This window comes from Etheostoma spectabile, chromosome 11 (assembly GCF_008692095.1).
Source record: "Etheostoma spectabile isolate EspeVRDwgs_2016 chromosome 11, UIUC_Espe_1.0, whole genome shotgun sequence".
Classification (NCBI taxonomy): domain Eukaryota; kingdom Metazoa; phylum Chordata; class Actinopteri; order Perciformes; family Percidae; genus Etheostoma; species Etheostoma spectabile.
In genome coordinates, this window is record NC_045743.1 from 9324495 (window position 1) to 9346851 (window position 22357).

General features: G+C 39.0%; 1 protein-coding gene across 5 annotated transcripts in view; it reads left to right on the forward strand.

The window, feature by feature from the left end:
* Positions 1-22111, forward strand: part of stk39 (serine threonine kinase 39) — a 26696-nt gene extending 4585 nt beyond the window's left edge. For 4 of the 5 annotated variants that reach the window (XM_032528964.1, XM_032528965.1, XM_032528962.1 and 1 more), the window contains 17 exons: positions 381-493; positions 803-911; positions 2395-2533; positions 3302-3357; positions 3664-3773; positions 4035-4136; positions 4540-4673; positions 4812-4860; positions 5514-5579; positions 8235-8357; positions 9085-9114; positions 9510-9566; positions 10383-10444; positions 17069-17121; positions 17315-17383; positions 17762-17826; positions 20657-22111. In XM_032528964.1, coding sequence (XP_032384855.1) covers positions 381-493; positions 803-911; positions 2395-2533; positions 3302-3357; positions 3664-3773; positions 4035-4136; positions 4540-4673; positions 4812-4860; positions 5514-5579; positions 8235-8357; positions 9085-9114; positions 9510-9566; positions 10383-10444; positions 17069-17121; positions 17315-17383; positions 17762-17826; positions 20657-20731 — 1412 coding nt within the window. In that variant the 3' untranslated portion in view covers positions 20732-22111. The remainder of the gene's footprint in view (positions 1-380; positions 494-802; positions 912-2394; positions 2534-3301; positions 3358-3663; positions 3774-4034; positions 4137-4539; positions 4674-4811; positions 4861-5513; positions 5580-8234; positions 8358-9084; positions 9115-9509; positions 9567-10382; positions 10445-17068; positions 17122-17314; positions 17384-17761; positions 17827-20656) is intronic. The other variant, XM_032528966.1, reaches the window with a different exon arrangement.
* The last annotated feature ends 246 nt before the right edge of the window (positions 22112-22357 follow it).

Consider the following 22357-nt stretch of genomic DNA (forward strand, 5'->3'; position numbering starts at 1 on the left):
TGGTAAGCAGTCAGATCTCACGGGTTCTCTCCTTCTCCTTATCTGCCACTAACAGTTGGAAAGCAATAAGCTCTGTGTCACAGCTTCTTGGCATGAACAACTTCACTACTCCAGCATACTCCTGATTTGTAATGAACCAAGTAAACGACCTGTCACATAAAAAAACAGTGCTTTAATCAAAGCCAGTTTATGTCATTGTCTGCTAGCACACATGAAAGATGAATACCACAACACAAAACCTAAGGCACAGAAGGCCAGACAAATACCGTAAAGGCACAGAGTGATGCTGAATTTAAGAGTTGTCTTCCAGCTGTGTGTGCTGTGTGTCCCTTTTTGCTCCTGTCCACTTTGTCATTGCTCTGTTGTGTCTGTGACTCCAGGCAGCGGGGCCACAGCTGTGGTGCAGGCAGCCCTCTGTACCCCCAGACAGGATCGCGTCGCCATAAAGAGAATAAACCTGGAAAAATGCCAGACGAGCATGGATGAGCTATTGGTGAGTACAATAAAAGTTAATGTACACAGTTTTTTTTGTTCTACTATCTAATGCTGTACTGCTACATTTTTCTGATTTATATAATTATTGTTCTGTGTAAGTCTGACTAGCAATATTCATAAATGCACTTAAGTGGTCGTAATTTGTAATAATTTTCTTTAAGGTCGTGTACACTGGGATGTATGTCAATTCCTATTACTACATTTTCACTATAATTACAAGTTGTGGTTAAGAGAAAAAGTTCACTAAAATATATTCAGTTTAAAATAATTTGACATGTCATATCCTGTCATTTTTCTTTCTCAATAGAAAGAAATACAAGCAATGAGCCAGTGCAACCATCCTAATGTTGTCACCTACTACACCTCCTTTGTTGTGAAGGATGAACTTTGGTTAGTCATGAAGCTTCTGAGTGGAGGTAAGCTTCGGTTGCCAAACTACCTGGGACCAAATCTACCTCTGGCTTGATAATACATGCTCAGTGAATGTGAAGATGCTATATGTTTGTGCTTTGATCCGCTGCCAACTATGTAACAGCTGCCTGGGTTATAACTCACTTATACTGTAGTTGTCTAAAATGAAAAGTAGTGCAGTTATATGGAGTATACTAATTATCTTTTGACTATGTTTAGTACAATCATATCTAGTAGGGCTGAACAATGAATCTGAATTTGATTGATATTGCAATGTGGACTAGTGCAATATCTGAATCACAGGTGGCTCAATATTTATATAGGCAAAATTTGTGTCAAAATATCATTCTGAATTAAATATTCTGGTGCTGCAGAGATGTCCCAGTCTACAAATTGTATCCTACAGACTTAAGAAAAAAATCTTTGTTTGGTATAGATATCACACCATGATCAATATAATGTATTTTTCAATGAAAATGAGAATAATGATGCAACAATGATCATTCACTTCTATATTGTTAATCATATTGCAACTGCAAGATCAGTCAAAATAATTGCAAATAGATATTTCTTCCAAATCGTTCAGCCCTAATGTCTATATTCTGTACTTGTATGTAGTTTTATGTAGACAAACTAGACAAGTTTAGTTTTAACATTTAATATTCAAAATGGGCATTTCTAATACTGTAAATATAATGTGGCAATTAATCACACAAACTGAAACTCAATATCTAAACGCCATCGCCGTCTAAACGCCACCGCCGTCTGTGGCATCACGGGTTGCAGCTGCAAACATAACAGAGACGACCAACGTGCACACAGCTATCTTAAAGCCGTAGCTTCACCTGGTGGAAAAGTCACATCCTGCCACTTTGTGTTAATGCTTGTGAAAAATAAATTGTGTGGACGCCCTGTGATTCGGATCTGCTCCAAAATCAAATTAGTTCTTCCTTGGCCCGTGCTACACCCTTCCACCAAGTTTCATTAAAATTTGGGCCTGTAACTTTTCCGAAATCCTGTTGACAAACCAACCAACCAACCAACTAACCAACCAACCAACTAACCAACTAACCAACAAACAAACAAATAAGCAGACAGACGGATCAAAAGCATTACCTTCTTGGTGGAGCTGAAAACAACATTTTATGCATACATAATACGTCTTTCAGCACAGTATTCTAGGCGGGCTTTATTAAAGTTATAAAGAAGCAGTAGCAGACCCTTGGTTGCATGCCATTGTAAACAGCTTACAGCTCTTTCTTGTGGAGGAATTACAGCCTTGATGTTACTCACTCTAATGTACTGCCTATTATGTTTAACTGTTAAGGAAAACAAGCGATTAACAGACACTGAAGTAATTTGTGCCTGAATATTGATCACATAATGACTCAGAGTAACACTGCAGCTGAATTGTGTGTTTCATTAATATGTAAAAAATAAGTGAGTGAGAATTAGAGTGTTTTTGTTTTTCTGTGGTGTTTTTTTTAGGCTCAATGCTGGATATAATTAAGCACACAAACAAAGAAGAGGACAGAAATCGAGCTCTAGATGAGCCTATTATTGCTACTATATTAAAAGAAGTCCTGGAGGGCCTGGACTATCTGCACAGAAATGGACAGATTCACCGGTAACACTTTTATCATTTTATCTTGATTTTTTTTCATTCTGAAGTTTGCTGTTTTGATTTTAGTTTTTGATCAGTTCATTATAAGGTTTAATGAACAATAAAGTTTATGATATATTAGGGGCACAACAGTAATCTCAATCTGTAGGGACTTTGCTTGGAAACAAGAGTGTCGCCGTTTCAAGTCCCCGTACAGACCAAGTACAGACTGTGCACTGGTAGCTGGAGAGTAGTCAGTTCACCTTGTGCAAGGCACACAACCTCCAACTGCTCGTGGGTGCTTTTATTGGGCAGCCCCCTCACTCTGACATCTCTACATTAGTGCATGTATAGATCTTACTTGTGCATCTGTGTGTAATTTGGGCCTGTGTGTATTATATCAACAGTTTAAAAATTTAATTTCCCCCCTGGGGATCAATAAAAGTGTCTCTTCTTTCTTTCTGTAAAATGTACATACGGTATGTATATATGGACATATACATATTGTATAAACATTGACAAATGTCACTCTGGATAAGGGAGTTAAACAAATTACCCAAAGTTATGAAAAAATGTAAAATGAATCAGGTCCAATCATATTAATTGGCAAGCAGTGCAGTTGTTGACTGTTGTGGATTCATTTTGAGGTCACTGAGAGGCAGGATTAAAATTCTGTCAGGCCCTTGGGCAGAGATGGTGGTGGGCTGTGGGACTCGTTTACACGAACGGAAGAATCAATGCTGCTCCACATGACTTTGTTTTTTGACTGTGTTTGCGTTTTGTTGACCTCAGGGATGTGAAAGCTGGGAACATACTACTGGGAGAAGATGGATCCGTTCAGATTGCAGGTGTGTTCAACATGATGCTAATGCTGTACTCTGTTACACTCATGCTTTTCTTTAATTTAATACAAGGAAAACCATAAATGCCTAAATGGTGGAACTGAATTCAAAGATTGTATGAATACATGAAAAAGGTGATGCATATTTTGACTACTTTACCTGTCTGTCACAAAGGTGTTTTAACAAAGATTGTTAATTAACAAAATACTGTACTGTATATTGTCTTTTTTTTTTAGTTCTGCTAAAAAGCCTTGACTGCAGCCATGTTCATTTCGACAAATAGTTCAACATGTTGTTTATCTATATTTTCAGATTTTGGTGTAAGCGCATTCCTAGCCACAGGGGGGGATATGACTAGAAACAAAGTACGAAAGACATTTGTTGGCACGCCATGTTGGATGGCCCCAGAGGTGATGGAACAGGTAAGCCTATCTCTATCCATACAAAAGGCAGTTGCTGGTGTAAAGTTCATCATATCTCATTCAGCATGCATTTGCCTGAGTTTACCTCCGTGACGCTTAGTGCTAATCCATTGCATGATGTAATGATATCAGCTGATTATTATTATTATTAGTACTTTTGACACGTTAACCACTAAAATCACAACAGTAGAACAACAACATAGAGCCCCAGAGATTTAAGTGTATTTGATATTACAGATTATTCTAATTATACACCCACAGGTTCGAGGCTATGATTTCAAAGCAGATATATGGAGTTTTGGAATTACAGCCATAGAGTTAGCAACAGGCTCTGCACCCTATCACCGCTACCCTCCCATGAAGGTGAGTGCTCTACATGGTGTTATGGGGTGTAAAATAATCAGTGTGGTGTCCTAATCACATCTATTTTTGTGGCTTTTTACCAGCACTGTCAAAGAAAAGAAGAAAGCAGTGCCCATGAACTCTTACTTAACTTTCCTCTAAACCAATTTGATTTTGTGAAATTTCCTCAATAACAAGAACCAAAAACAACACATTATGACTTGCTGCTTTTGCTGTAATATGGAAACCAAAAAACTAATCAAGAGACTCTTTTTTATCTAAAGGAACCCATTGATTTTACTTTTCTAGTACATTTCTTCAACAAACAGTTTCCTGCTTGGAGTTTCTTCTGTCATCTTCAATTTTTGTGTTGCTGCTGAAATGTGAGGGTGGTTCTGAGCATTTTTTTTTCCTGTCATTTTAGGTTTTAATGCTTACCCTACAGAATGATCCACCCACTCTAGAAACGGGTGTAGAAGACAAGGAAGTGCTAAAAAGATACGGAAAATCGTTTAGAAAGCTAATAACTATGTGCCTTCAGAAGGATCCTGCCAAAAGGTTAGGCCCACATCCCATATATCAACCAAATATGTCAGTAAAGAGCGCAGTTTGTGATCAATAAAAAGCACCCGATTAACATTCAGATAGTGCTGTGTGGTGATTTATTTTCAACACTGTGCTTTTCTTTATTTCTAGGCCTACAGCTGCAGAGCTTTTGAAGTGTAAATTCTTCCAAAAGGCCAAGGTATTTGTTTCATCTCAAATGTTTGACTTGTTATTAGTGTTACACTTTTGGCCTCATGCCAACTCCAACAATGATTCAGCCTTGTATGATGAGGTTTTTTATTAGTTTATGATGGTTGTACATACCTCAATACACTGAGCAACATACAGTATAAAAGGTTCAGAAGGACACAATCACAATAGTATTGTAGTATAATAGTATCACAATATACTATTGCAGAAAAAATTACAACGGAAAAAGGTAAACGTATAAATCTTTCCCTAATAAATTCTATATCCTTTAATTTTATGCCTTTCAATAATTGAACATTATGATCTTTTACAACGGGTGCCCTTAAGTTCTAGTTCAGAGAAATGAAAAGCTGACATCTCAAAATAAAGCTATTATTTGTGTAATCGGTTAGCATAGTTTGTATAATGTTAATTTTATATAGGGGACTTAGCAGCACCAACTTCTAAAACCTCACTATTGTTTCCATTTAAACTGGTTTAGTCACTGGTCTAACTTTAAACATATAAAATAATAGATTACTTAACCTTAAAAACCTTCACACATCTTTTGTACTTCAACTAACTTAGTTGATTTCTGAAGTCCACCATTTAAAAACCCAATACTTTACAATACTAATTCATGATTTGATTTTTTTCTTGCAGAACAAAGAATATCTGGTTGAAAAGCTTTTGTGTCACGCACCAAAGATTTCCCAGAGAGCAAAGAAGGTATGTTTACACCAACATTCCCTGTCAAATAACTCAGTTTGTGACTAAATATGAACAAAGTATGGCAGTACAGTATGTACAGTCAACACAAGCTTCTCACTCTGACTTTCTTAAGCACCTCAAATATGTAATGCCTAAACTGTAGATTATGTAAAAAAAAAAAATGGGCCACTGCAGCAGAAGATGTCCTGAGATCTTGCATTGGTGGTTCCCAGTGCAGCTCTCTGTATGAGGCTTCTACCAGGACTAAATGAATTGCCACCATTAGAAATGAGCACTTTATTGTTCAGGATGCTGGCTCAGTTGCCCGCTGGTCACCGTTTACTGAGAGGAAGTGCAGTTTTCAGGCACAGCTGATATTGGTTTCACATAACACTCCGCCTGGATGGCCAGGACAGAAATGGGAACAGAGGGCCAATGCCAGAAGGCAGAGTGGCCAAGTGGACGGGTGGAAATTCACTGACTCGTAGGGAGTAAATGGAGGGCATAGTGGATAGCATGGCTGTTACTGTGTGACAATGTGTCAATAAAGAGGGAGGCAACTGTTGTGTGAGTGGCATCATGTTGTTGAGGTTTGTTGATAACTACAGGTATCTTAAGCAGTCACAACAATGAATGGAATGGCACTTATTATTAAGATTTGTCAGCACAGTTTAATACAGCAACTTTTTTTCTCCAATTTAGACTATTCACATCTCTGAAGCAAATAAAGTGAGATTTCATATAATGAATGTACTTTCGCTGACTAGAACCTATACGCTGTGGAGCCATTTATCCCAAAATAGAAATGCACAATCACATAATGCTTACTGTAATTAATATTACATATTTTTATGTGTGGAGTCTTGTTAAAAGTGTAAAATAGACACCATGCACAATAAATGCAGCCAGGTAATGTCTGATTCACCTGATAGCTTCGGTGGGTGAAATGTATAAGCCACAGAGCCCGTGTCCTTGTAATTTTGTGCTGATTTGGCCTGCAGAGTCATCTCTATTATACATTGAGCAAACATTACCCAAAGCTTGCAGAGACAAGCAATACTGCCGAAACATCGTGGTCTAAGGATGCTCTGACCTCTTTATATCAAGACTACCGTGGCCTCGCTCTGTTAAGATTGTGTCCAGTTACTCCCAAACCTCCTTGACCTCTTTAAACTACAATATTGTCCCTCTGCCTTTTTGCACCTCTGTTCCTTGGTGTTCTTGTTCTGTTCCTGTAGTTTATTTACTGTGTGGTAAACACGTGCAACTCTACTCCCAAGAAACAAGTGCTATGTGGGTTTAAGACACAAGACTAAAAGCCAGACAGCTAAAACCATGGGACCTAACTTCCCCTTGAACATACTCCAGTAAATGAAAAGGAGATGGCAGATCCTCCAGTCAGCTGTCATCAACAAAGTCATTTTTAATTAATCCTTAATCTGATAAAAGGAGGGCAAAACTCAAGGATAATTTCCTAAAAATGTAAATCAGGAATACAGGAAATCTTCTCTAATTGCATTATATTTAAAATATGAATGCAAAACAAAAAGATCATGTTCAGAGTCATATAGTATGAACTCTCGATGTATGTGAGTTGAGGAACCAGCAGAGGGCACCCTGACATCCACAATAGAGCTTCCGAATGAAAAAATTAGTCTTTATTGTAAAGATTAGAGATTAGTAGTTTACAACCAATGTTGGACTGAATGCAAATGACCCTTTGCACAAATCATGATGGAATACTGAGTTCTGCAAGGACTCTTTCTGAAGCCTGAAAATACAGGGCAATTTACCTGCATCAGTTTTATCCCCTGCAAACCCTGAGATCTGTTTTATCTGATGATATTTTTACATTCTGAGCAATGTTTCTATATTTACTATTTATTTATAGTTATAATATTTATTTAAATACATTTTTTATACATTTACAGTGTGATGATTTGTAATTTAGTTCTCGTGTTACATTTCTGTGTTTTGCTGAATTACAATTAAAGGAATCTTGAATGTCGGTCGGGTGATCATGTATAGCTGCAGGGTGCATTGATCTGTGTCTGTTTTGCTCAAGGACCCTGAGCAGAACTGGGGGAGCCTTGGTTCTATGTCAGGTTTGGAAAAAAAACCTGACACCACCAGAGCGGTAGTGCTTCTTTAACTTTGCCCTTGTTTAACGCTGGGGCATTTATATGACCCTGGTGCTAGTAGCTTACATGTGCTGTCTCTTCTGTAATACTGTGGTGCTTTCATATCTTACCTCACACTGCTAGACTAGTCATGTGTTGCTTGCTTTACACGCTCCTCCAGACTGTAGAGCTGCAACAAGTAACAGGCTTTAGGGATGACTCTGCCATACTTATTTGCTTTATCGTGCTGGTTACATTCGCAGTTATGCTAATACTGTTTAATTATTGGGTATCTCTTATAAGTTGCCTTTTTATATGATTTATAGAGTTTTCCTCTGTATTGGGCTTTACTTATTGTGCTGTACCCAGACTGTGCCTACTAAACTGATACAATTACCGTAAGCAACTCAATGCAATGGTTTCTATTGGAGTACTGGATGGATACATGGTAATGGAAACCACAGTGTACATAGGTGTTCAATTAAAAAAAAAAAAAAACGATCAGTGACGTTCTTAACATTAAGTGTACTGGCTGTGTGTTGTCATGGTCCAGGTGAGAAGAGTCCCGGGCTCCAGTGGCCACCTGCACAAGACAGAGGATGGAGACTGGGAGTGGAGCGACGACGAACTGGACGAGAGCAGTGAGGAGGGCAAGGCAGCGGTGAACCAGGGCAGGGTAGGTGGGACTCTACAAAGGCCGGCCTCAGCAGAGTGTATTATTTCACATTTACTCATGATTCTTTATATTCATCTTCAAATACATGAGTGTAATTAAGTTTCATCCCACATTATTCATTATCATGATTATTGTTTAGTTTCAGCTGTATTTGTCATTGTAACAAAACTACAACATGCACATGGAAATTCAGAATTTGGGTTATTAAGGTGTTGGTCATTATTGTTGCCTCCCATGTCTAACCTGTAGATCAAACTGTTATGTAACCCTTCCGCTTTGTCTTTGACCCTGTACATCCTTTTCTTCCCTGGTCAGCCAGTGTTTTTTTGGATAGTAGATGGCTTATCTTTGAGAGAGCCTGTCTTAAGGTTGTTGTAATGAGCTGGAAGATAGCTGCAAAGATTTTAGGCAGGAGGAAGTATGCAGCTATGATGAAAGAGCCCTTTGATAAAGATACCCAGATTCCTGTATAATGCAACAAATAAAATATTACCGGAAGTTTTGATTAAACATTTTAAAAAAAGCAAAAAAATAAGTTTGGACCGACAGACGGATGGACGGATGCAGAAACAGACATATAATATATACATATACAGTATATAAAAAACATTAAAGGTGTACATTATTGTGTTTTGCTCATTGAGAAACAAAAAAAGAAATCAATCATTATTATTGCTGTGTACCTATGAATACAAACGTAAATGTATGTTTGGTTTTTTCCTTCTAGTCACGAAGGGTCAAAGATGAGGCCAAAGATGTAAGTTAGCTCTTCTTCTCATACACCAGTTTTAATACACACTTAAAATTATAAATACATTTTTTGTATTTTGGTGAAGAGGAAAAACTGCTGTAGATCTTGGCACTGGCAGAGGGGCATTTTTGGAAATGCAATTAACTTGACTGCTTGGGCTGAAGCTTGAGAGTAATGAACTCCATTATGAATTTTTATTCCAACACCCACTTTTTATGCAGTTTAATCAAAACAGCCAAGCACCTGTTTTAGAGTGTCAGACAAATCCAGAAAATTGCTCCTCATTCATTGTTTTAAATTGACTTTCTCGTGTTGTCTTTATAAGATGAGCTCTGATTTGATATTTACCAAGGATGTAATAGCATTTTGCACAATTATTTATCTCATTTTGTTCCTCCTAGAATGAGGAGAATGCCAACAATGTCCCTATTGAAGGGTTGTCTATTCAGCATCCCCAGGTGAGGGATTCAACCAAAACAGTAATTTGTCATGATTCAGTAACCTTGCTGCCTCAGTGATTGTCTGTGGGTGTTTGTGTGCACCCATGCATGTGGATACAGCATGTGTGTGTGTGTGTGTGTGTGTGTTTGTCTGTTCATATGTGTAGGTAGGCGAATACGTGTGTGGTGTGTGTGTGTGTGTGTGCGTGCGTGTGGTGTGTGTGTGTGTGTGTGTGTGTGTACATGTGTGAACATGTGTGAATGTTGGTCTCCTGGAGGGATGCTCTCAGCAGTAATAACTCAGAGTAAATGGTTGTCTGATTGGGCCAGCTCAGTGCCTTGGTGTATCTCAACTAAAGACTCACTGCCATTGCAACCCATTTTCTAAGGCTATTGTCATTTTGAAAATGAGCCAAAGCCGTCTGAGGTGTAGTCTTGTGCTCTAGTCACAAATTAAATCTAACAGCTACTCAGCAGTCATTTCTGTCCCCTAATGTTTTTTCTTTGCCATAAAAAGAGCCCATTTGTAATATGGTTCTGATAATGGTAATAGATCCTTACACACCTTTATGTATTGTTCCTTTTCTTCTCCCACACAACTTTCCCTGCAGCTGCAATAAATGGTGGACATTTATCAGAAAAAATAATGCACATGAGTGTGTGATTTTTTCTGACTATATGTGTACCTTAGTTACCAGAACCTCTTGCTTTGAAGTACAAGCTATGTGCAAATCCTCTTCCTCTTTTTGACAGGAAACATTTTTGTTTGTCTGATCTGTAAAGCTCTAAGTTTACAAGGTAAACTGCCTCTTCATCTGAGGTTTTCTCACGCAGGTTGAACCATATGGGAATACACCCTATATTCAGGGTGCTGTGAACATGGTGCTACGGCTAAGGTGAGACACATATTTCTTTACAGAATATTTTCTCAATCATCGGCTGATACATTTGGCCATCTTAAGAAAACGTGTTTTTATATATGGTTTACTCGGTGTGGCAACAGTCTGTTTATGTGGAGTAAGAGCAGAAATGCCCAATGGATTTAAAAATGTCTAATTATGTTTCCATGTATTTTTTTTAATCCCCAGTGGGGAAATTACAATATGTGATATATACAGTATATATATAAATTACCACTTCACTTTGTCCTAAACATGCAGGCCCTTAATAGACCTAACAATCTTTCCCTGCTACAGAGGTGACCTGGCATTGCCAGGGATCCCGTCATCTCCCTTTGTCTCACCGGTCGTGTTGTAGGGAAGAGAGGGTTACACTCCATTGGTTCTCTGGCTGAACTCCAGAATATGCTTTCCTCCTTTCAATGCACCTTTTGCTTCTTGCTGTACTATTCCAGACATTGCTGTTCATGAATATATTTCAATGGTAAAGTAGATGCTTGTGATGTAGATACTTCCTGTCAGAAAGCAGATACATTTACCGCCCTTTCACTTTAACATATGGAATAAAGCAATGCAAGGCAGGTGTACACATCACAAATACATTATCTGTTTATCATATACATTATATCGTCCTTCTCCGTCTTACTTAGTGTACAAACCACCAATAGAGAAAGAGACAGGACATTTTATTTAAGGGATGTATTGTTGCCTGTTGCTCCCTGATGAGCTGGTGCACACTCTTGGTTGAACAGACATCTGAAGGACCCTCCGCAGGCGTCCAGCATGGTACAGAAAGCCATTTTATTCTGTGCTTAATAACAAAACAATGGTCTGGATGTAACAGGGACCAGCTTACTCTTTGGTGGCAAGCAAAGAGCCATTATTCTAAACAGGTGATTAAAATGAATTGCCAGTTTGGATGGTTGGGCTTTTTGGGTTTCTCATTTTCACAATTAATTGTGGTTTGATCTGTGAAGTTTAGGGCTCCGATACAAGGACCAGATTAGATGTGGTTATCAATTGGTACATTTACAACATAAACTTCCATTGCAGCTCTTAATAAAAGTAAAAATACTGTTCTTCTGGTAACTTCAGAATGATTTGTCAAAGCAGAGTCGTGTGAATGACAGAATGAATTAATTTCTACAGAGAATTTCTACGGATCGTTCACTGTGTCTAATACACTCACCGGCCACTTTATTAGGTACCCCATGCTAGTAACGGGTTGGACCCCCTTTTGCCTTCAGAACTGCCTCAATTCTTTGTGGCATAGATTCAACAAGGTGCTGGAAGCATTCCTCAGGGAGTTTGGTCCATATTGACATGATGGCATCACACAGTTGCCGCATTTGTCGGCTGCACATCCATGATGCGAATCTCCGTTCCACCACATCCCAAAGATGCATCTATTGGATTGAGATCTGGTGACTGTGGAGACCATTTGAGTACAGCGAACTCATTGTCATGTTCAAGAAACCAGTCTGTGATGATTCCAGCTTTATGACATGGCGCATTATCCTGCTGAAAGTAGCCATCAGAAGTTGGGTACATTATGGTCATAAAGGGATGGACATGGTCAGCAACAATACTCAGGTAGGCTGTGGCGTTGCAACGATGCTCAATTGGTACCAAGGGGCCCAAAGAGTGCCAAGAAATATTCCCCACACCATGACACCACCACCACCAGCCTGAACCGTTGATACAAGGCAGGATGGATCCATGCTTTCATGTGTAGACGCCAAATCTGACCCTACCATCCGACTGTCGCAGCAGAAATCGAGACTCATCAGACCAGGCAACGTTTTTCCAATCTCTATTGTCCAATTTCGATGAGCTTGTGCAAATTGTAGTCTCAGTTTCCTGTTCTTAGCTGAAAGGAGTGGCACCCGATGTGGTCTTCTGCTGCTGTAGCCCATCTGCCTCAAAGTTCGACGTACTGTGCGTTCAGAGATGCTCTTCTGCCCACCTTGGTTGTAACGGGTGGTTATTTGAGTCACTGTTGCCCTTCTATCAGCTCGAACCAGTCTGGCCATTCTCCTCTGACCTCTGGCATCAACAAGGCATTTCCGCCCACAGAACTGCCGCTCACTGGATGTTTTTTCTTTTTCGGACCATTCTCTGTAAACCCTAGAGATGGTTGTGCGTGAAAATCCCAGTAGATTAGCAGTTTCTGAAATACTCAGACCAGCCCTTCTGGCACCAACAATCATGCCACGTTCAAAGTCACTCAAATCACCTTTCTTCCCCATACTGATGCTCGGTTTGAACTGCAGGAGATTCTCTTGACCATGTCTACATGCCTAAATGCACTGAGTTGCCGCCATGTGATTGGCTGCTTAGAAATTAAGTGTTAACGAGCAGTTGGACAGGTGTACCTAATAAAGTGGCCGGTGAGTGTATGTTCCCAGCTGTTAGGCTGTTAGGCTGTCAGGTCATCTCTCTGGTTTTTCAGCTGGAATATTCAGTATTAGAGATACAGACATGTGATGGATGCCTTCTTAGATGTAAATCCAAGAAGCTTTATGACGTTTTTTTTCTTAGAAATATGAGCTTTTCTAATGCTAAATATGCCCTGGTGGATTACCAAGGTCTTTCACCATACGCGCGTCTTTGACATGCTCTCAAGTCTGACACAGGGGATGTGTTAACAATGGGATTTTTGTATTATGCTTTATATTCCTCTTGACTAGAAAGGCACACTTGACAGAACATTACATTATATTTGATGTAGCAGCAAGATAAAAAAAAACTTTTTAAAGGGTGAATAACATCAAGCCCCTCTTGTTGTACAAATGCTGATCAACAAAGTTATCTCCATCTGAACAGCAGATGTTATGTTGACTTACATTCAGTCATTTTAAGAACATTTATCTTCATTTAATAAGAGGAGCTTTACATTTTTTATTGTTGATAAGGATTTGGCTGGTGTGTTTTAAAGTGACAAAGCATTATATATAAGGTATTATAAGATGAGAGACTGCCTCATATTTTTGGATTTTTTTGGCTGTGTTCCTATGTTTTGGGGGCAGATTATTTCTGGTCATATTTAGTGCAAGGCTGCATAAGAAGAAACAGTGTATTTAAAGGAACACGCCGACTTATTGGTACTTTAACTTATTCACTGTATCCCCCAGAGTTAGACAATTATATACATACCATTCTCATCTCCGTGCGTGCTGTAACTCTGTCTGACGCCCCCACCGGTGGCTTAGCCTAGCACAGATTCTGCAGGTAACTGATTCCACCTAGCCTACTGCTCCCAATAAGTGACAAAATAATGCCAACATGTTCCTATTTACATGTTGTAATTTGTATAGTCACGGTGTACAAAAACAAGGTCACATGAGACATAGCCATATTCTAACCGCATACTAACTGGGAACTATTCTCCTCAGAAAGGCGAAGCACTGCTACTTCTGCTACTTGGGCATAGTGATATGCTTGCAGCACCTGAGATGCCCTGAGCAGAGAGTAGCAGTGCTTCACCTTTCTGAGAATATAGTTCCCAGTTTATATACGGTTAGAAGATGGCTGTGTCTCATGTGACTTTGTTATTTGTATACCCTGTGACTATACAAATCACAACATGTGAATAGGGACCTATTTTGTCACTTACTGGGAGCAGTAGGCTAGTTGGAACCAGTTACCTCCAGCATCTGTGCCAGACTCAGCTACCGGTGGGGTCGTCAGACAGAGTTACAGCATGCATGGAGATGAGAAGGGTACGTATCGACTTGTCTAACTCTGGGGGTATTGGTGAATAAGCTAAAGTTCCATTAAGTTGTCGTGTTCCTTTAAGTTGGGTGATTAAATGAAAGATGTATATGGACTATCAATGCTGCAAAACCTTTAACTTGTTGACTGTTTTCATGTGAAATTTTACATTGTTTATGATATAAAAATGTTATATTACATATTGGTATTTTGGCAAAAACACAACATTAAACCCTAATTGTGAAAATGTAAAGTTAAATAGTGAATACATGAAAGTAATTGCATTTGAGAGAGCAAAGTAAACAACTAAGTTGTATTCTCGCTCTACTGTTCAGCTGATTAGCATGAGGTTATGGTAATGATGATGATGAGGATCCCCTCTGTATAGCGGAGACGGGGGAACAGCAGCAGCATGATTGGATTTGTTTCATTTTTTTGCTTGGCACTTATTCAATCTATTTTTTTTTATTTTTCACAAAGGCACAGAGGTCTCTTGAGAAGAGTATTGTCAGCAGTTTGAAGGGGGAGTTCAGACTTGCATAATATGCTTGCTGTTTTTGCAATGTCATTGGACCTTAAATAGCACAGATGCAAATTGATTCCACTGAGCAGTTCAGTCAGTTCAGTTTCTAAAGGTTCTTCTATATAAAGTGTATGTAGAAGTTGATTAATGTCAGGGTAGCTTCTGAAATATCTTCTTGATAAATCTTAGAGAAACAGTAGTGCCTGCAATGTCATCCCTAAGCCTGAAGTTGGGTTTATAGCTTGCTGCCATCTTCATTCAAATAAATCCTTTCCACCTCAGGCATCTCACTAGGTGTCGCTAGTACAATAACAGGCCCATGCTTCCTCTTGGGTTATTGCCTCTGAGGGAATGCGCAATTAGTTAGAATGAATTAATTGGATGCAACCTCTGACAGCTCGCTTTCTGCCCAGGGCCTGGGGGCGACTAAAGAAGGGAAACCCCTTGCCTCATGAAGCATAATGGAAAATAAAAGCAGAAGACACCAAGAACATTTCATATTACCTCATTTTTTTATAAACTTCTTTCAGATAAAACAGTGAATCGACTGTTTGCTTTTATGTGTAAATTTATTTTACACATGTTCACCGTAGCAACAATGCAAGTCATTGACTGACAAATACACCTGGTGTGCATGTGTGATAATGTTTCTACCAGTCTCCCTTATGTTTGCCTCTACCTAATATCACAGACCTGTCTTTAGTTCTTAAAAAACAGTATAATTACGCTGTACCTTTTTTTTTCCAAAAGAATTTGTCATAACCCTGTCGTTGTCCAGTGGGATTATACAGTCGTCTCACATATGCAAGTCAGTTCACAGTGTTAAAAAATAAAATGGGTGACTGGTGGGTGAAATGCTAATTTTACTGTGGAAACATTGACTCTTTACAGTGGTATTTAAAAAGGATGCAGATTTTAGGCATGATTTATTTGGGCAGGATTATGATCTTCTTGGCATACGTGTTGCCTTGACAGCCTTGGCAATGTGTTTCCTCTACTTCATCTGATGGCAATAGGGATGTTATTTACGTCCATCTGGTCCACCATAGTTTTTAAACCCTGCTTTTTCTTTTTCAAATTCCACTCTAAAATGAAAAAAAGTCAAGCTGACTCACAGATAAGCTGATAGTAAATTCTCACTCCCTAAATGTTATTTAGACTTACTACTAAGAAACTCATTGCAGATATGTCTTTGCTTATGCATGTGTTGAATTATGGCTCTAATCTTAATTGAAATGAGTGTTATGGGCTGCTGTCACACACTAATTTAAAAGTCAGATTTTTAATGCAAATGGATGCAAGTTGAAGCTGCAACGAGGCTGGAGGGCACATTTCATTAATGCAATCAAACAAGCTGGATTGACACATGCCTCTTTTCTTTTTTTTTCATTTTACTGCGGTCTAGGATTGAGGATATGTACCACCTCAAAGTTGCAGCTACATTACAGCATTATTTAAACACTAAAATTGCCTTTAGTCACATCTAATCTTCACAGAACCATAGAACACATAATCTAAACAGGTAAATGCACACAGATAAGCAGATGCCAACATTTTCTGCAGTTCTTCATTGTGACAAAAGCTCTGTCACTTTTGGATGGCTCATGGTAAACACACCTAGGTTACACAGCACCCAGACATTAATTTGCAGTCACACATTTGCAGTTGTTTAGAGAAAAGTAACATTTTTGATATCAAACAATAAAAAAATCAGTGGATGCAGCTGGTGTAAGGTATGCGGGAAAAGCAGAAATTGATCAACATTAGTTATCTGAAAGGTGTTGCTGGTAGTGACGATCATTTTTAGACTCTCCTCAACTCTGCTGAGTGTTTTCTTGCCTTTTAGCTAATTGATTTGTTTTTCTTGGCTTTGATTTAACTGTCACTGTCACCGCTCCTATCAGAGCCTTTTTTTCAGCAAAAAAGCTACAATGAAATCAACTGTTTGACACGCAGACAAAGTTAGCAACTAGCTGGTGAACATAGTGGAGCATTTTGTAGCTTATATTTTCATCAGTGGCTGTTCAAGAGTTTTAAGGAGAGTGAATATTGGACTACCATTACCACAAACACAACTCGATTGTTGCTGCTTGCTAGCATGTTTACCATTATCAGTTGGTGATAGTATTTCAATGTTGTGTTTACAGCTTGTTTCCACTGCCCCCCAATGCCCAAAAAATAAAACATAATTGATGCAAGTTTTGCTAGTTCACAAAAGTCATTTTCATGTTGACACACAGCCCTTGTCTCTCAATGTTTCCTAATATTCTGCAGCTTAGTCACGTCTCTGCACTCACAACTGTTAACAGACAGAGCTGCACACGTTTAAATCTGACATTTCAGATATCACTTGTGCAATCACACCCTCTTGTCTCTTCTTTCAGGAACTCTAGAAAGGAGCTGAATGACATCCGGTTTGAATTCACTCCTGGGCGAGGTAAGAGCTCCGCCTCTGTGGATTTGAATGTGTTATACCCCCTGTGATTACATCTTCAGGCACTGTTTATGTTGTGTGTAATAGGTAATGGCAGTACCTGTTCTCATAACAGTATCAAATTTGATATATAATACAATTACCTGCTAAGTGGAATGCTGCCGGCCCAATATTTGTCATGTTATTCCCTCACCAGACACCGCTGATGGCGTTTCCCAGGAACTGTTCTCTGCCGGCCTGGTCAACGGGCACGATGTTGTTATTGGTAATGTTACACCTCTTTATATTAGTAAATTGTGTTGTCTGAATACACACTTGGCCTATCTAAGCCCAGTAAAAACATTCGGAGAGTATCAGCATTTTCCTAGAAATGCTATTATCAGAGATGGACATTTCATTTGGCAAGTCCACAGAACCTGACATAACTAAAACTGATAGCAATTACTTGTTTTTTCCATAAACATTGCATGTGAGATTTAGTATGGGAAGTGGTAAATACATAAAATATCTTATTTTTCCAGTGTTTATGTTGACACATTTTTTGTTTTACTTTTGTAAAACGTACTGAAATGCACTCTGCATATTGTAAAACTGCTTTGAATTTATTCGAACATTATGTTGTTGTATGCCTTCTACATTACAGTTGCTTCTAACCTTCAGAAAATTGTAGATGACCCAACTACCTACAAAGTATTGACCTTTAAGCTGGTGAGTTACCAGATGATTGATGGCTGATGACACACTCCTGGATTTGTCCTGGTTGACAATGTTTAACCATAAACAGCTTGTTGATGATACATGATTTTTTGTTGTGAAGGAGATTGGAGTTAATACTTGACAGGGTTGGGGGGAATACCGATTCACTTAAGAACTACCATTCTAACCCGCCATGATTCTGAATCAATTCACTAGCCAGTTTTTGTATGATGATAATTAAGTTGTTGGTGGAACGAAAAAAGCAGAACTCAACCAAGCACATTACCGCAACCATATGATGTACAGCGAAAAAGTGTTGCATTTTGGATTAATAACATAATAATTGGCTTTGCTTGAAGAAATATAAGTATTTTGCGGGAAAACACCCAGCCATCTTTAATCGTGTAAATAATAATAACAAAAATAATAAAACTGAATCGACAGTCCATTTCATTTAAGAAGGCCTGCGACTACACAGCGTTTTGGATAACAATGGCTTTACCTGGCACTAACGTTACAACAGAAATGCTGTTCTCTACTACTGGACAAAGACCTAAAGGTTGCGTATGTGCCATTTTAAGAAGTCGCCTTTGTGTGACTATCAGAGAAACAGTGGCATTTGTGACAAAAAGCAATAATGTCAATCCTTTTGGATATAACTATCATATGTAAATTCTGTTTTATTGACCTTTCTGCAATTGTGGGTAAACAACATCTGTGCTTCGGGCCACAGTGCTTGACAAAGTGACCTTTCTGCCATGTTTGCCCTATCAGCAGCTAGTGAGGGTCACAGGTGGACCAGTCTCTGGGGAGTCAGAGTAAGGACAGTATTGCCACATAGATATATGGGCATGCTTCAATTTCCATATGTTAACTCTGCTCCGTTGCAGACATTGCACAATTCTCACTGTGGCTTAACTTGAGTGCAGTGTCACAAAACCCAGGGAGTGAGAGTAATTACCCTTGCTAGAGGAACAATTCATAACACTTTATGCAGGCAATGTGTGATGTGGGTAACACTAGAGCAACTTAATGACTTAACTTAACAAGAGGTCACCATAGACTATGGGACCTCACAAAGAGTGACCTTTTTTATAATTGTCCCTCCATATTGATCAGACAACTACAGAGCTCTCAGACCCCCAGTGAGATGGAGCGTCTCTCCCCAGTCAGGTGGGAATTACAAGAGGCCGGCAAGTGTTAGGCCACCCATTCACAGTGGCTTTCACAGGAGGAGAGCTGAATAAAAAAAGAAACTCCCTCAGGCAGATCTAAATGCACCATGCCTTAAATATTGCTTCTGTGTGAATGGCATCCGATAAGCCTAAAATTTGGGTGAGATGCAGGTGCTAGACGATTGAACTGTCATTAAATTAAACAATGGGCTTTTTCACTGGAAGCTGTTAAGTTTAGGGATGGTGCATGATATGGTCAAAAGTATGGGGACACCCAAACATAGTTACTGAATATTACACCCATGAGTGATTGTTGTCAATATCATTCCAAAATCATCTACAGGGGCACTTGGAGAGCACAAACTCCCTCCAAAGCCATGCAATACACTTTGTAACAAACAAACAAACAAACAGACAAACAGACAGAGAGACAGACAAACCAAACTGAAAACATAACCTCCCTAGTGTAGATAATAATATGCTGCTATAACAACCCCCAGTCCTGGGTTTTTCACATCCAGCCACAGGAGTACAGAGAATGTGTACGGATGTTGGGTGATAAGGCCTGTTTCGCAGTCTGAATTTCAGTTCATTCCCAAGGTGGTGGATGGTATTAAGGTCAGAGCGGTGTGCAGGCCAGTCAGGTTCTTCCACACCAAACCAGGAAAAACAATTTCTTTATGAACTGCACAAACAAGGAACAGCCTTCCTCAAACTGTTGCCACAAGAACACTCTTTAAAATATAGTTGAATACTCTCACGTTAACATTTCCTCTCATTGGAACTAAGGTGACTAGCCCAAACTATGACAAGCAGCCCCTGACTAGAAGTACACATATTGTTTATATGATACATACAGTATAAATATGACATACAGATATGAAGCAATAATACACTAAGATTAAAAATGTTTAATTTTCACATTTAAGCCAATTGCATAATAGTGATCTTCTGACTGAATATACTGCAGCTGGCATGGCCAATACTGACCTTATTTACAGAATGGGTATTGGCCCGATGTGACTCATCCACAATAAAATACTGTTTTTTTCTCACTGTCATAAAAATTTAGCGTGCAATTAAAAACACTTCTTATAACAATATAATTAAACATTTGCACATGTAAATGTCTCCAATTTAAAAATAAGGCCGGCAATATTCTTGTAGAATGCTGGGCACTGTGGTTTTAGCTAATATGTGGTGAAAACCACATATTAGCTAAAATATAGCTGTTTTAGGCCTGTTTTATCAGGAGTAAATTGTGTATTTGCTAGTGACTATTTTCAGCTGCGGATTAATACACATTTGGTGTACAACTTGACGTTGTATGTGGTTTTTGTACAACAGCGAAGGTGTCTACACCCTAGAGGAATAAGCTTTATCAGGCTTTGGTGACACAGACACACTTCTAGATGGCGTAATCACTTCATTGCTGTCGTTGTTAGTCAGGAATTACAAACCCAGATTATTTTCAAAGTTTTATATAAATAACACTGAGCAGGTTGAAAAACCTTTATTTTGTAAAACAGTAGGCTTGCAGTTGTTCCATTCCCCTAATTACTCCAGGGTGTTACACCACAGATTGAGATTTTGCAGGATTAGTTTTGTTGATGAGATGAGTGTCAGGATGCGAAGTTGACCGTCTCCATGTTTTCCTCCTCATGCAGGCCTCCGGCTGCGACAACACAGAGATACCAGACGAGGTGAAGCTGATCGGCTTTGCACAGCTAAGTGTTAGCTGATGCCCTCTTCATGCCTGAAGCAGGTGAGACAGTGGTGAGATTCAGTTCAGGGCAGACAGACTGAGGAACACACCACCACTTCCTGCGACATCTTCCCCAACACTCCTGTGTAAAACTCACTCCCGCGCCTCACTCCTTTTCACCTTCCCTGAACCCAAGCTCGACCACCGCCTTATGTACACTTCCTTAGCGCTGACTTCCCTGCTCACTGTCTCTTGACTTTTACCCTTAACAACATTCCACTGCCTAGCGCACAGACCAGGAGCAGCATACAGCCCAGGAAACTAAAGATGTACTCAGGTGGTGACATAAAGTGATTTAAGATGTAGCTTTGAATGTTCTCTGTTTGTTTTTTTTACTCATACGTGTTGTGCATCACATTGCCTTTGTGTTCTGCAAAGCTTTCATTATTTATTGAAATGAGGAGATATTTTTTTTATGTTCTTTCTCATGCTGTTTTGTTGCCACAGTGACAAATTGACTCACATCTCACAAAGATTCCCTGAAGTCTTTGTCAGAATGTTAGATTGAGTTAATTTATGGGGAAAAGCACATTTTCATAATAACATAATGAATGTCTAAAAAGAGAAAGAGTTGTATTTCTGTGTCAAGACCTGTTTGCCACTGACAAGAAGGAAACCATTTGCTTGAGAGTGCAGAAAAAAGAAGAGACCCGGATGGTACTGTGTATAACTTGCTGCTCTCAACAGTGCTTATGCTTCAAAATGTTAGAGGTGCCTTGTTCATTTTTCTGTGCCTAAGAACGTAGACAATGAGACCACACAAACAGCAGGACCTGCAGATTACCATTTTAGTTCAAGTCAAGTATCTAAACTTAATGAGACATGCTACAATGCACTTTTGGGCTGAGTGTGTGCACCCGACAAGCAGATGCTTAGCCCCCAGAGACAAGTTAAGTTGTGCTCTTTTGTCATCAGACATATAAAACATAACAGAACCTATAGTCATGTAATCTGCTCTGGTTGACGTGTATTCAGGTGCCACGTTAATCGGCTAAACCACAACAGTTTCATTTGTTTGCTCAGTCCTGCTTCACTACAAAACCCTTTGTTCCCAAAATTATAGCAGTTACTGAACTGTACTGTATGACAATGCATCTGAGGATGAAACCAAAAGGCAACTATTGAAAGAGTGACGAGCCATTTGTTTGTCCAAACAAGTCCAGTAGCTTGAAATTATTTTTAAGTATTGAGGTGGTAAATATTAACTTCTACTAAATTCTTATATGAAGTAATTTATTGTGTTTTCTATGTAGAGTATGTGTACCATTTCAGCATATTGCCCCTGTTTGCTCTCTGTAATCAGCTGATGTCAACTTTCTAAAGAAGAGTAACAATAAAGAATTGCTATTATTTAAAACAGGTGTGAAGTATTTACTTTTAGCTCACAGTGTCATAACATACTCAATCATAACAACCTACACTAAAACTTCAAATATATGATGATTTTGAGGAAGTTGGCTTTTCAAATGATATTCGCTACAAAAGGCCAATTCACACCATTTTTTTCCCTCATGGCAGCATTTGGCAAGTTTACAGGATGGACTATTTGGCAAAAAAAAACATCAAAAGCAGCGCTGATATGAATTTGCTTCAAGTGAGACTA